The sequence below is a fragment of the Sinocyclocheilus anshuiensis genome, unplaced genomic scaffold (genome assembly GCF_001515605.1).
Source record: "Sinocyclocheilus anshuiensis isolate Anshui unplaced genomic scaffold, SAMN03320099.WGS_v1.1 scaffold1910, whole genome shotgun sequence".
NCBI classification, from domain to species: domain Eukaryota; kingdom Metazoa; phylum Chordata; class Actinopteri; order Cypriniformes; family Cyprinidae; genus Sinocyclocheilus; species Sinocyclocheilus anshuiensis.
The window spans coordinates 592,562-608,742 of record NW_015546013.1 but is presented as its reverse complement, the minus strand read 5'-3'; the positions used below and the strand labels follow the sequence as shown (position 1 = coordinate 608,742).

Below are 16,181 nucleotides of genomic sequence, written 5' to 3'. Positions count from 1 at the left end.
ACAACAGTATCTCAATTATACAAAAATAACACCTCAGTGTTAAAAGAGCAGTATTTTAACAAGCATTCGTTTACAAAACTACTGTAAATGCCACATATTAATTTTTAATGAGTTATTTCATTCATTATTTTTTTTTATTCATTAAAATGAATTGGCCTTCCCGATACTACACACAGAGTTCTTTTTAGGCCAGCATACTGGATTATTGCATTTAACATTTATTGCAAAATAATGTGGCATAAAAGCAGTTAAAGGACAACCTTCAGTCAATCAGCCCATATTCGATATTCTGAGATGATCAGAACCGATTGACAAAAGTGTTGTCTATGGACAAGAGGCTAAACAATTTCTAAGTTTAAACACATTTTAAGTCTGATTCAATATAGTAAAATATATGCTACTTTAATGAACATCTCATTTGCATTCATTAAAATATCAGGCTCTTGTTCTCTAGATATCAGTCATTTAAAAAAAAAAATCATAATTCAACCACTAATCACTATTAAAAAAAAAGTCAAAAATACCACTGTAACTTTACAGCTTTCCTTTATTACTCAACCACAGTACATCACATCTTCCAGCTAAAAAATGAAAACATTACCCAACACACACACAAAGCATCTTACATCATATTAGGGGGACACACCATCACCTCTTTATACAGACGTGTACCTGGTAATATATCTCGATATAGATATGTGACTTAGTGTGACTAGAAATACAGCAAATTAGCTTTATATCGCAATACAAAATTGAGAGTCGGCATAGAGTATTTTAGAGTTCTCGGATAAGGTTGTGCTGTGTCACTGAAAGTGCAAACCTTCAAATGATCATCATGTGGAGTTTTGTGTGAGTCTGATAAATCTATCCAGCTCTCACAGTCAAAGGTTTTGACATTATTGCTCGGTTGTTCAGAGATGTGAATACTAACCCTTTTCATTAGAGCTCTAAAAAGCAAATAAAAAAAAAACATCCTAACATCCTTTTTATATATTAGGCTAACGTTAACTATTTAATCTCGGAACGTCATATAATATACACTGAAATTCACACGCTATAATTAGTCCGTTTTCTTTTCATATCTTATCTATTACATGCATACTGAAAGTGGCACACACCTGCTTTAACACAAAGTTTGCTATGCTCATTATGACACAGATGTCAACATGAAAAATGATGTTTCCTGCAGTCTGTGGTTCCTAAGATCAATGTAAAGCAGGTTTTGTTTTACAGGCAGCATTTGAGGACAAATATGCAGTGTGTTGTCAGCACAAACAAATGAAAATGTCCCTGAGTACACACTGCTTTTTACAAGAGTTGGGGTCTTAAAAATGTCAAAGTCTTAAAAACCGTCTTAAGAATTACAGACATCAGGATAAAAAACGACTGACCTTAAGGGAGGTATAGCAAACTAGATGTTAAAGAGGTTGCAGTGTCCTTTTAAAGAGATAGTTCACCTAAAAACTCTCTGCTTTTTGATAAAAAGAAAGCATGTAGTGACCAGATGCTTTCAAGACCCTAAAACAACAACAAAAAACAGACACAATTAAAGTATCATAACCATAAGCTGTACAATTGATTTGCATGATAAACACTAAATTTAAAGAGACAGTCCACCCAAAAAAAAAAGACAATTCTGTCATCATTTACGCAAGTTCCAAACTTGTATGACTTTCTTCTGTGGAATGTAAAAGAAGATATTTTGAAGAATGTTTGTAACCAAACCGTTTCGTTTCCCATTAACTTCCATTGTTTGGACAACGGGAACCAAACCTGAGTGCTTACCAACATTTTTCAAAATATCTTCTTTTGTGTTTTGCAGAAGAAAGAAAGTCATAAAAGTAAATAATGACAGATTTTCATTTTTGAGTGGTTATTCACCAATTCATCATCATCTCTGAGCTTGACAACCCTTGGTCACTATATGGTTTATAATATTCAAAAATGACCTGTTTATGGTCCATGGAAGAAATGAAGTGAGATTTTCATTTTTGGGTGAACTATCACTTTAAGTCCAAAAAACAAAAACAATCTACATGTCCAGGCTACAAAGACACACCTATCCCTTTAAAAATGGCTCTTAAACTATGAAAGGTTTGTTCATATTATAGCAAAGACTTGTCGACCTCATAAAAATAGATCTGGAAGTTCATGTTAAATTATCCATTGACCACATAAGAGCATGTCTAATACAGCAAGGCTTGTTTGTGAGAGAAGTGGCCGCTATAAATAGCTCAACATACAAACTGAGATTGGAAATAGCAAAAATGACGACGGTAATGTGATTTGATGACTTGGCATGCGGTAATATTAAAAAACCTGTCACAGTTCTTCCTCTCGCAGACATAAACACAGACAGTGGATGGAGGTCATGACCCCATCCTGAGACGGCTCAGAAAACTGTCAATCACACATCAGTTTGGGGTCGACTTGGGTGTCAGAGTTCATTTAGGCATCATTCCATCAACGTGCACGAGCTACGAGAAGTGAATGCGGGAAGAACGTGTGATGTCTCGGGTGTAGCGTGAGATTTCCTGTCGTTCAGGTCAGGTGCTCACAGTGGGTAAAATCATTCCTGTCAATCAATTCAGTGTGTGGGGAAAAAGTGGGAAAAAAGGATCAGAAATCGAAATATTTACAAATTCAGTCCCCATTTTAGAGGCTGGAAATGCCAACTACCTTATTGTGATACATATTTGACAACTCAATACACTGATGCATCACAATATCATATCAACTGGACCAGGTGAAGAGTTTTAATCTCTCCCACACGTTTTACTTCACTTTTGTCTTATAGAAGCAGCTCTGGTTTTAGAGTTTTTGCTTATGTAGACAATCTGTTTCTTCTTAAACATATAAATGGAATATATGAACACATGAATAAAAAAAAATAGTGATATAAGGGTCAATATGGCGAGGAAAAAAATCTTGATAGACTACCGTTCAAAAGTTTGGGGTAAGTAAGATTTTTTGTTTTGAAAGAAGTCTCTTTTGCTCTATAAGGTACACAGTACAGTAAACACAGTAAAAACTTTAATATTGTAAAATATTACAATTTAAAATAGATTTTAAAATAGAGTCAAATAGAAAACAGTTAATTTATTCTTGTGAGGCAAAGCTGGATTTCCATCATCATTACTCCAGTCTTCAGTCTCATATGAGCCATCAGGAATCATTCTAATATGCCGATTTGATAACAATAAGAAATGTTTCTTAAGCCACTATGTTGGAAACAGTTGCTTTTGATATCTTTGGGGAAACTGTGATACATTTTTCAGGATTCTTTGATAACTGGAAAACTCAAAAGAATAGCATTTATTTGAAATAGAAATATTTTGTAACACTGTGAATGTCTTTACTGTCTCTTATGATCAATTTAATGCATTCTTGCTGAATAAAACCATTACTTTAATAAAAAAAAAAATCCACTGATCCCAAACTTTGAATGGCAGTGTATTTCCATATATCCATATTGTATCAGTACAGCTCTACCCACATCCTTAAAAACAGCGTTTGGGTCCCAAACTCCTTTTTTTTAAATGACAGGGAAGCAAAGGGAAAAATGCTAAAAGAAAAATGTAGAATCTGGAGAAAAACCGGAATGGACCTACACTACTGGTCAAAAGTTTGGAAACATCTATTAATATTTTTTATTATGACTATTTTATTAGAATAATAGAAAAGTCATGAAAACTATAAGATAAAATTAAATAACACAAATTAAAGTATGTATTGAGCAAAAAAAAACTTTAAAAAAATTTAAATGTCTTACAAATGAGCTTCTTCTTTGTCTAGATTCCAGTTCTGGACATTCGTCAATTTCAAGAGCAGCATCCTGGGACGGTTTTTAAACCGTATTGAAGAAGTTTTTATGTATACTGGACAGTTGCTGGTTGCTAAGATTTTAGTTTTGCAAAGAAATTCGTAAGTAGGCACAATGTATATGTCTACAAAACTAATATTAAAGGGTTAGTTCACCCAAAAATGAAAATTCTGGCATTAATTACTCACCCTCGTGTTGTTCGAAACCCGTAAGACCTTCGTTCATCTTCGGAAAATTACCTTGCTGTCTATGGGAGGGTCAGAGAGCCCTCAGATTTCATCAAACATATCTTAAATTGTGTTCTGAAGATGAACGAAGGTCTTACGGATTTCGACCAACACGAGGGTGAGTAATTAATGCCAGAATTTTAATTTTTGGGTGAACTAACCCTTTAAGCATTTAAGCAGAAGGCTTTAGATCAAAAGTTTTTTAAGATCATGAAAATCAAACTCAGTGTGTCCAAACTTTTGACTGGTAGTGTATCTCGAGATGCCTGATGAAGATCAGTTCATCAGAAAAAAGGTTTCAATGAAACCACATTCATACACACAGCAGATGGTCTAAAAAAAATATTGAATACACACACACACACACATCTGTCCAGCAGAGAGTTCTTGTCTGAAAAGTGATGATGCTGTATTTTAAAACAGACTGGTCTTATGCTTACCAACGAGAACTAACAAAAGAGAAAGTACATAAACACCCACAAGAGCTTCATAAAGATATAAGATATCAGTCCTGTTCAAATGGCATTTCATTTGTCCTGGTCACATAAATCACAAGCCAAATCAACTGCGAGTGCCTCAGACGAACTGAGGTCCTGAAACCGACGCGGACGCTCACACATTCAGATCTTTTGGGTGTGAAGTCAAGGGGTCTTCTCAGTAGCAAACTCAGCTCCAGGCTGATAGAAATGTAAAAGTCGAAAGTTTACAGAAGAACAAACCCTCCAGAACCAGATTCTGTTTGTTTGCTTTCCATATACGTCGACGATTTGTTGACATGAGCGTAATGAAGGGTGCATTTACTGTGCAGCCACTTCCTGGCTGATGAATCGGCGCAGGCGTTCCAGGTACTGGCTGTAGAGCTCGATGTCGTTGTGCCCGGCTCCTTCCACCCACAACGGCTCCACAGCCTTCGGGCAGCGCTCAAACAGGGCCAGACCATGAGAGAAATCAATCACTTCATCCTCCGTCCCGTGGATGATCAGCACCGGAGATGTGATTTTAGACACCTTCTCAATGCTGAGAGAGGATAAGACACAACAAAGAGTTATTAAAGAAACAGTTCACAAAATTCTGCCACTATTTACTCTCCATAATGTCATTCAAAATCTGTATGGCTTCTATTCTTTTGTGAACCGTAAAAAGGACATTTGGAAGAACTCACTGGTCTTTTTTTTTTTTTCGGGGCAATTGTACTCACAGGGAATTGGTGCTTTTAGCCTTCAACAAGGTCACAAAATAACCATGAAAATAGTTTCTATCAGTCTAAGCACTATATTCAGAAATCACACAGTAGCTTTGGGTTAGGAACAGACCAGCAGGTTTGAAAATGTACACTTTTAATCTATTGTAGTATCATGCAAAATTTTGGTGTCAGTAAGCCTTTAATGCTTTTGAAAGAAGTCTTTTATTTGATAAAAAATTAAGTAAATACATATTAATTACAATTTTAAATTAGACTTGTCTGCTTGAATACGTTAAAATTTAAAATTACCTTTCCTGTGATGCAAAGCTATCATTATTCCAGTCTTCAATATCACATGATCCTTCAGAAATCATTCTAATATGCTGATATTATGCTCAATTAACATTTATTATTATTATCAATGTTGAAAACAGTTGCATTGCTTAATATTTTTGTGAAAACTGAGACAAATATTTTTCAAGAAATAGAAATATTTGATATATTTTATAATATAAATGTCAATTCTAATCAATTTCTGAATACAAGTATTAATTTCTAAAAGTCTTATTGACTTTTAAATGGTAGTTTATTCTACGGAACACAAGTCATACATAAACAGAACAACATGTGCGTGAATAAATGACAGAAAAGTCTTTTTTTTTTTTTTTTAACTACCCCTTTACTTAGTAAAGAGGTTATAAAATATTTTTTTACCAGACCAGTGTAAAAATAGTAGTACCATAACTGTACTATTCTGCAGTCAAACAGCTAGTTTCTCTATTGACTGCCATTCAAAAGCATTCTGACTTAATAATATCTTGCAAGCAGTGCTAATAAAGCCCAAATATTTCATACTATAGTGGATTTTTTTTACCATTGCTATATTTCAGAGGGAAAGGGAATGATATTTTTCCCTCTTTATGGAAACATACGGCTCTTAATTCTGAATGGATGAGCCATGTTTGAAGATTTAAATAAATTATATAAGCACACCTATGACTGCACCTCAGTTGAGTTCCATGTTAGTGCATGACCTATTTTAATATATAATACTATTCTAAACCACAGTGTTAAGAACATCTTTGTCATGCAAAGAAGAAGGTTTTCAGTGCTCACTGACTTTGGGAAGGCATCAAAGCAGTACGTCTTCTTGGTGTCAGGGAATGCCACCCTCATCCCTGAGGTGAGGGGTGAGTGAAGTACCACGGCAGCACACTCATAACGGGACGCCAGGTCCACGGTGGGCACGGTACCAATGCTCTGCCCATAAAGGATTATATTCTCAGGGCTGATGCAATACCTGAGACAACACAGAAGTGATTCCACACATGAAATAATAAACACTAAATTTTAATACTGCACCGGTACAACTGAATGCTTTCTAGTCTCTGACATACCTTGAGCGCAAAGCGTGCCACGCAGCATCTATGTCTGCATACAGATTTTTCTCCGAGGGTTTCCCTGTACTGACCCCATAACCAGAATAATCATAAGAGAAGATGTTGCAGTTGATACGAGTGCCCAGACCGATGTAGAAGCTGCTCATCTGACCGAGATCCACAGCGTTACCATGAGAAAAGAGCACAGTGTACCTGTAGAGCACAAAAACAGGGACAGATTTAGAGGACTGGCTTTAAAACTGATTGTGAGAACTAACTGTCCGAACATTGCAAAATAATATCATTTCTTGATTAAGAGGAAGAGATACAACAATATAATTCTGACATCTACAGAACTTAACACTAAAGTTATGTCCATAAATTAATCCGTAAGTATTTTGTACAAGCATAAATTCTGTACTTTTTAAGTCTGTACGTTTGGGGAATTGATTTTGAACAACTTACAAACCTTTAAATACAGACCTACAGTAAGCTACGAGGTTATTAATAATGGTATATGCTTTTATTGAAGCTATCAGCCTGCATTTTTTCAACTTTTAATCGGATTTAATCATATATCAACTTAATCATATGTGACCCTGGACCACAAAACCAGTCTTAAGTGTCAATTTTTCAAAATTGAGATTTATACATCATCTGAAAGCTGAATAAATAAGCTTTCCAAAATCTGGAATCTGAGGGTGCAAAAAAATCTAAATATTGAGAAAATCGCCTTTAAAATTGTCCAAATTAAGTCCTTAGCAATGCATATTACTAATCAAAAATTAAGTTTTGATATATTTACGGTAGGAAATGTACAAAATATCTTCATGGAACATGATCTTTACTTAATATCCTAATGATTTTTGGCATAAAAGAAAAATCTATAATTTTGACCCATACAATGTATTTTTGGCTATTGCTACAAATATACCCCAGCGACTTAAGACTGCTTTTGTGGTCCAGGGTCACATATAATAATCGCATTCCTGATGGAAAACTAAATGACCCACAATTCTTTATTTTATATATATATATAAAGCCTTTATATATATATATATATATATGTATAATGCATTATAAAGGTATATATCAACTTATGTAATTAATAATCATATTACTGGTGGAAAAAATACACTACCCATGAAACTTATGTTATTCATATATACACACATGTATGTATTATGTGCATTATAAAATTTGAAGCTTTGTTAGCCATGTGTTATAATGTATTATAACTGTGGTTACATTTTTCATGAGATCATACAATGCATCATAAGGTGCATTAGAAGGCATAATTCATGCATTAAAACTACCTTAATGTATTATATATAAAGGCTTTTCCATTAACATCTTAAGCTGATCCTTCCTCACCTTGCGGATGGGGCACAGCGGATGTACATGCATCCCACTCTGTTGCCACGGCTGGAGTGAGTGAGAAAGACCTCGGTTCCATCCAGCTCCCTCTGGGAGTACTGGAACTCCGCTCGCTCAGAGAGGTGCAGCTTCCATCGGCCTTCTCCACTTCTGTCACCAAAACCACCACCTCCTCCTCCTCCACCAGCACCTCCAGCCAATCGGGAGCGCAAACCTGGGGCTCCAAGGTTAGAGGTCACAGGTGAGGTGGACTCCAGGTCTGGCAGAAGAGTGTAGGTGGGCTCCGGGGGCAGGAAGGCCAGCTTCGCTGCAATCCGGCTCGGACAGGGCGGGCAACAGAACAGGCCGCACAACTCGCTGATGGATAAGCCATTCATTTTCTTCTGCTGGAAATTAGAGATCCTGTGAAAGATTGCACGGGTTTAATTATCATATTTCAACATCATTCACATAAGCCAATGCCAACAAAGCAATCCAGCCAAGTGAGAATGTCATTTAATGTTAATGAAGGTTGACATTTAGATTAAAGGGAAATGTTGATTTGGTCATTGCAAGACAGTGCGATTAACCTTTAGAGACATTTTAGCAGGGCACAGAAATTAAAGCTGCATTCAGGTCTGTCACTACAGCAAGGCTGATGTCAGGAGAGCTGCCCATATAATCACAAAACTAAATCACAGATCAGATCTCACCGTTTAACTTAATCGCACATTAATTCCGAAAACAGCTATGCACACAGAAGCTGACTGAATATTAAAAAAATCTGGAGATGAAGTCTCTACAGGAGGAACCAGTGGAGGGTTTCAAGATCACTTTAGTGGATGAAGCTGATCTCTACAACTGGGAAGTGGCGATTTTTGGACCCCCAAACACTCACTATGAAGGGGGCTATTTCAAGGTAAGGACTGAGGTTGATTTGTAAGGGGTAAATATGTGTTATTTTTAGGAACAGATGGCTATGGTCTAAATTTAGAACTGGAACCAGCTCCAGATAGCTGCATCCCTTTATGTGCCTCGGTGTCTGTTTTCTTTAGACGTATTTGGATATAATTAAGGTTTTTGATTGATTTAAGGTCTGATTATGATTGTTTTCTCCATCAGATGTCGTTTTGATGAGATTTTGGGGTCTTCGTTGAGGATAATGGAGCTCATTTGTTTGGTTTCTTTGTTCCTCATTGACTCATTGTGATTCTGATGGATGGAGGTTGAGATGATTTACATGACTTTGTACAAAGAATATTATTAATATTACAATTAAATGTGATCATATTTAATCTCATCATAGTATTAATACACTTTAATCTTACGGTAAGCTCATTACTCATTTAAGTGATTATATTTTTTACTCATTATTGACGTATAATAATAATTAATCATTTAGTGTTTGTGATAATTTCCAGTTCTTCTGAATGCAGGCATCTGTCAAAACTGATTTCACTTTTGAAAATATCATACTCATGACCTTCCATCAATTTATTAAGGGCCATTTATTTGGCATTAGTTGTTAACATCAAGTCTGACCTGTTATGATAATTATAAAAATAGAATAATGACAACAAAGGATGATTGTAAGGAGGTCTCACCCCATTCCACCAGTGCAGATAAACCTGTTCCTTCACACCAGTCCCAGATGGTTTATAATTAATGACCTTAATAATGTCAGACACTTTATTGAATCATTCATCTTCATCTTAGTTCCTCTCTAGATTGTAAAGGAAGGTCCTGGACTGTTGTGTAGTGATTTGAAGTAGGTAAATTACTTTTCTAGCCTTTGTTTACAGCGAGAGCACTCACACACACATACAGGGTTTGGCAGATACAGTGGTGTCACTGTTCACTGGTGTGTCAGGAATCAGGATGTGAGCTCGTGTTGAAACCTGATTAATGTCAGAACTGAACTCTCGAGCCTGGCGAAGCCCGAAGGCATGGTACTCATACTCGTAACTGCTCCCTGCTTGAGGATTAATCAGTGGAGCGTGTCAGAGACTTGCTTCTTTGTTTGAAAGGGGAAATTATTCGCACACTTTGTCTGTTCACAGGAACAACAATGTTAAAGCTCTCTTGAGTATTCTGCTGGTACATTTTCAAGATCTCGTAGTCAGCCGAGAACCTGAAACCAGTCATGCCTAACTTATGAGGAATAGTTGCGTGTTTCCTTTCAAAGGTCAATTCACCCAGATATGAATATTATGTCATTTACCTACCATCATGTGTTTGTAACCTTTATGACTGACGTTCTTCCTTGGAACACAAAAGGAGAAGTGCTGATGGATGCTGATGAATCACCAGAACCACAATAGAAGACATCCATAGGACGACTGTTCAAAATTTGATCAATATGATTTTTTTCTTAAAGAAATTAATGCTGATATTTGGCAGGGATGCATTTAATTGGTCAAAAGTGACAGTAATGACATTTAGGCTATGTTAAAAGATTACCATTTCAAATAAATTATATTCTTTTGAACTTTGTATTCATAAAGGAATAATAAAAAAAAAAAGAATAATGGTTTTGACATTGATGATAACAGTAAGAAATGTTAATGCCAAATAAAATACCAAAATGTTGAGTATCAAATCAGAATAGTTTCTGAAGGAAAATTATTGTGAAGGAATCTGAAAATTATTTGACACTGAAAGTTGGAGGAATGTTGATGAAAATATAGCTTTTTTTTTTCGTCACAGGAATAAATTAAATAAGTATAAAACGGTTATTTTAAATTGTAATAATATTTCACAATATTACTGTTTTTTTTTTTTTTTATAAAAAAATGCAGCCTTGGAGGAGAAGAAACTTCTTTCAAAAACATAAAAAAAAAAAAAAATCTTACCAAACTCAAACTTTTGAACTTTATTGTATGTTCCGCATGTAGGGATATGCCGGTATCAAATTTTCATGTTGCGATTAATTGCTAATGCTTTTATCACTGTATACGTTATTATCACGATGTTGACATTTAGTTTTAAAAAAGTGCTGTCATAATACAGTATAACAGGTTTAATAACTTTTTTCTTATAACAAAAATAACAACATTTAAATGCAATAAAGCAATACAGAAAAATGTATAAAGTTAAAAGTTTTACACCGATTAAAGTGCAAAAGAACTATAAAGACCAATAGGTATCACTTTACAAAAAAACCTCATTAGTTAACCTTAGTTAATGCATTAACATTCACAATGAGCAATAGTTATTAATCTTTGTTTAAAAAATAAGTTAAAATAAGTCTTAGTTCATGTTAGCTCATTAAATAACAGAGTTGCAACTTTCTTCGGATTAATTTGTAATATATAATTATTCACGGTATTTAGCAGTGCCCACGATAACAATATCGTGCATATTCATTACCGTGATATATCGCATTACCGAATACCGGCACAAGTCTATCCGTATGTCAGGTCTTCAGAAACCAAACAATGGCTTTTTGAGAGGAATGAAACAAAACTGAAGTTGTTTTTGACAATCTGTTCCTCTGCTGTAGTTCTCGAATCTTATTGTCTCTAAAGAATATAATAATTCCATTTGACATCTGATCTCAAACCTGGCTTCACACAATTTTTTATTTACTGTATTTGAATATAAGCAAATGACATTTGAGTGCTATGCTGGAAACAAGCAATTTCAGTGAATAAAGATTTGTGGGGCTCAACAGCATCGATCCCCATTTACTTTTTATTATGTGGGTCAGAACAGTGTGAACATTCAGGTTTTGGAAGAACATTATAGGCTGAGTAACTAATCCTGTTTAATATAGTAATTTAAATGAGTATAGTTGAATGCATGTGTCAGTATGTCCACTTCCAAGTAGCTGCCTAAAATATTTCAAGGGCAGTTTTACCACGAGACTTGAAAATAATTAGGTCTGTATTGAATTGAGATGGAGGGCATATCTCTTGCGTAACAGCTGTTTAACCTAGTTGATTTTGTGCCAAGAAATGATTCGTCCCACTTCCTGGTTCTCCAGCTCGAAGTCCATTTGTGTGTTTTCTCTCAGATTTTCCCTCCTGTCCATCTGCACTGTTCTCCTGCAATGTGATGCATCTCCAATCCTATTAAGAGCAGCTGTCCTGCGCTGTGATTGTTTTGAACTTAGCGTATGGCTAGATTGTCAAGCAGCACCAGAATGTTTTTTGGGAGGGTGGAAGAATCTGCAGAATGGTTTTTAACAAGGTGAAATGTTAAATGTAGTTGAGAGTAATACAGTCTTAGGACATTTTCACACTTCCAGTTAAGAATGTATCTTTTATTCTCCAGTACTGAAAACAGAACCGATAAGGGAGCTTTTGATATGCGCTGTGACACAGCTCTTGGAAATTACATTTTTTTGTTCGTTGTCTGTCATTTCGAAGCTTAACTTGCATACGTTTTTTTCTTTAGTTTTAAAAGACTGCAACTCAAGGCAGGCAGTCATGCATATGCTCTGGAACAAAGTAATATCGCGTCCATATCACAGGCTTTGCGATTAAGAAATCGCAACATCTCAAATCGCGATTTCGATTCGATTTCGATTAATCGCACGGCCCTACTTCCAGTACAGTTTGCTTTAAGAAATTGGGTGCTCTTTGGGAAATGTTAGAGAAAAAGGGTGTGTAAAATGTCATAGAAATATAATAATATAAAAAAAACTTACCGAAAAAACTAGGGTTGGGTGCCGTTCACATTTTAAACAGTACGGTACCGGTATCGGTACCTGAATTTTGGTACCGGTATCGGTACCTGAATTTTGGTGCCTGTATCGGTACCTGAATTTTGGTGCCGGTAACTTTTTTCGGTACTTTACTCTGTGTAATTACAAAAACAAACAAAAAATAAGTCCAGAAGTCTCAATTTCAACATTTTGAACAATAGGGCCCTATACAAACTTTTCCTTTCTTTTTTTTTTTCCCCAGAAATTCTTGTTTTAATTTTTCTGAAAATCAAATGAAGGCATGAAACATTTATTTTAAATCAAATGAAAATTAAACCCTTTTATTTTTTGGCAAAAAAACTGAGGTTTACTGTTGAAATTAATACATGGAAGAAAAAAATTGTGTGAATATACCTTTAAAACATTTTTTAATAGGCATAATTTAATAATAATATTATTTTTTTCTACAATTAAGTGATTAATCTGGTTGTAATATTTATTTTTATAATTTAATTGTTTTACTTAAATTTGATAGAAAATGTAATATTTAAAGATGTACATTATATACTGTACAAAAGTAATACAAGAGTAATATATTTCTGTTACATGTTAAACCGTACTTTTATTTTGACAGGTTGCCATGAAGTTTCTGTGTGTATACAGTATGATGATGCTAGCTTTCTCAAATGAAATGGTAAAATTCTTGCGAAGTGACTCTCACAGCAGCTCTGGAGATTAAGTTTTTGTGTTCATGCCGTCATATAGTGAGACGCAGAGGCCGAAAATCACCGCGAGCGTCACGCGTGCTTCAGTATTTGTGTAGTAAACAAAACTGCGTTTCCGCCATTCATACATACAGAGGCAAGCGGAACATGCAGGATTCATATTTAAACCGTCTTTTTTGTGTTTTAATATTCACAGACACTAGTTCATATCGCTATTCGAATTAAGTGGCAGACCTACTTTTGATTTATTCGTCCAAAAATTGACGAATTCTGTGCTATAGAGTAAATTAAGTTTTTATGAATGGGCTCCACGTTTTCGCAGAAACCATATGGCCCTAGAAATGTAACCACACTTCAGAACATTTCAGCTTGCCCTGTGTGTTGTTTGAACGAGTTGCAGGGGTGACATCACGTCACAGGGTTTCTCTTTCTCTCTCTGTAGCGTATGTGCCCAGATGCGTTCTCAGGTACCGAAATTTGGCACTGATTGATTTAACGTGAATCGGTACTCAGTAGTACCGACGCAATTCGGTCGGTACCCTTAAAAGTACCGAGTTCGGTACCCAACCCTAGAAAAAACACATTTACTGTACCATTCTGCTTTCTTAAGACTAGTGAGAAATGCTAAATCAATTTATTTAGATTTATACCTATGAAACTGTACTATAATGGTAGTTTACCATACTGGTAAAAAATGTATAGCCTGAATGCACTGTAAGTCGCTTTGGATAAAAGCGTCTGATAAATGCATAAGTTAAATTATAATGGTAGTTAGAAAAAATACAAAATTTATAGAAACTAAATATGTTTGACAAGTTTTTAAATTTTTGTCACAGTATATTTGGAGGTCTCACAAAGTTTGAAAACCCCCATTTTGACGTTATGCATTTTTCATTGTTGCTTGTCTCTAAATAAATTGCCTTTGGAAAGCAGCTTGCATTTTTCACATCTCTTGTGATGCATCTGTTGCAGACAAACACAAGTACAATGTGATTGTGAAAAGAGACCAGCGGGTGAGGGGGTTGAAATCAAACTTTAGTTCAGACCAAACAAAGAAATAAGTGTGAAAGCAGCCTTATTGGCAGCTGAAAGCATAATCAATTTAGCCATTATACTTAATAAACAAGCATGTATGGGTTGAAGTGGGTTTTGATGGTCCTGACCACTGTTTTCGTATTGTTTTGCAGTCTCGCATCAAGTTCCCGATCGATTACCCCTATTCCCCACCCACGTTCAGATTCCTCACCAAGATGTGGCACCCCAACATCTATGAGGTAAGAGGATTGTTTCCGCTCACATGCTGTGTACTGTAGCACGTGGCTTGTCTGTTGTTCTGGACTTCCTCATTTCCTTCTCAGTTAAGCCCTGTGTTAATGCACCTGGCAAACACAAACCTTTGTATGTTGGCTAGTGACACTGAACAGATATGAAAATCAACACATTATATGAACTCTTGATATGACTGAATATAAATAGCTGCACTGTGTCAAATGGGAAAGTGAACCAAGCACATTATTTGAACTCCTAAAACTGAGGAAGAACTGTAAGTCTCGCCACCAGGCACAGACAGGTGTGGTTCACCTGCAGTTCAGACCTGTTTGTGACCTAAAAAACACATTAGGTCATGTTGTGCGGGTTTGAAATGAGAAGCATAACAATGGCAAAAGCCACTGCACAGATCTGTCATTATTTGCTTACCCTTCTGCGTTTTTCCATTCAGTGAACATGTAGTGACTTCTGGATGCACTGTCTGTTGTCCAAAAAGGATTAAACCCATCATAAAATAGTTTTTAGAAATCATGCGCTATATGCTGATGTGTGTGTGAAGAACAGACTGAAATTTAAGTAATTTAAAAACATTTTAAAAAAAATACTAGTATTACTCATTTAGGTATATTCTTATTTGAGATTCACTGGCTTAATAACATTATTTATATTATTTAATAAAAATATAAATACGCTAGGGCTGTCTATATGTGCTTTAATTATTTACATGCGTGTAGGTTAAGTACATGCGTCACACAGCGGCTCCGTTCACCTTCACAGTAGTTCCACAGGAACTGTTATCATTTACATGTGTGGAGCGTCTCAAACTCCATCTCTGCACGTTGTTGTGAGTTTGGGTTTATTATAACGTTCATCTGGGAATGCAACGTGTGCCATTTCATCAGATTTGTAAGGTAAATCATTTATAAATCTACGCAAACACAGGAGAATACATCGCGGTTTCAAAATAAAAGCTCAAACCGTCACTCTGAGTTTACACATTTTGATGTCCACATATTCGTTTAATTACAGTGGCTATAGCATTTCTGTGCTAAAGAAATGGCCAAATATTAAAGATTAAGTGTACATTTGAATTAAATGGTGCTTGGTAAATATTAAACAAGTATTAGATCGCACAGCAATGTGTAAAAATAATCATCAGGCTCTATTGTTTATAAAACATTATGTATTTTAACAGATTTGTTCAATAAAATTATATGATTTCTTGCTTTTAATACTTTATTTGAACTAATTATTATTGCCTCCTTTCTATTATATATGTATTTTAAGTAATTTTAAAGGATTAAAAAATTGATTATAATTATAGGGCCCTATGAAATCCGTTTTATTTCCAAATTCATTTTTTTTTCCATTTGCATTTTTCTATACTCTGTTTTAATGGTTAAATTACATTTTATTAATCAAAAAGCTTGTCTAATTAATTGAGTTTTACAGTTTTATCTTTACCAAATTCTGTTTTCCATTATTTTCTGGATTCCATTTTAATGGTTCCATTAAATTTTAATAATCAAAAGCATCTCCAATTAATTGATTTTATTTAAAAAAAAAAAAAA

At 35.1% G+C, this 16,181-nt stretch overlaps 2 protein-coding genes across 2 annotated transcripts in view; one reads left to right on the top strand and one right to left on the bottom strand.

The window, feature by feature from the left end:
• Positions 1–4,172: 4,172 nt before the first annotated feature.
• abhd17aa (abhydrolase domain containing 17A, depalmitoylase a) lies at positions 4,173–8,386 on the bottom strand. The gene is made up of 4 exons (XM_016499482.1): positions 7,987–8,386; positions 6,631–6,825; positions 6,354–6,533; positions 4,173–5,067 (listed from the first exon to the last, which is right to left on the bottom strand). The coding sequence occupies exons 1-4, from the start codon at positions 8,364–8,366 to the stop codon at positions 4,848–4,850; spliced, it is 975 nt and encodes a 324-aa protein (XP_016354968.1). The 5' UTR covers positions 8,367–8,386; the 3' UTR covers positions 4,173–4,847.
• Positions 8,387–8,758: 372 nt separating this feature from the next.
• Positions 8,759–16,181, top strand: part of LOC107698498 (ubiquitin-conjugating enzyme E2 R2-like) — a 14,443-nt gene continuing 7,020 nt past the window's right edge. The window contains exons 1-2 of the mRNA XM_016499524.1: positions 8,759–8,887; positions 14,529–14,615. Of these exons, the coding sequence (XP_016355010.1) occupies positions 8,759–8,887; positions 14,529–14,615 (216 nt within the window). The remainder of the gene's footprint in view (positions 8,888–14,528; positions 14,616–16,181) is intronic.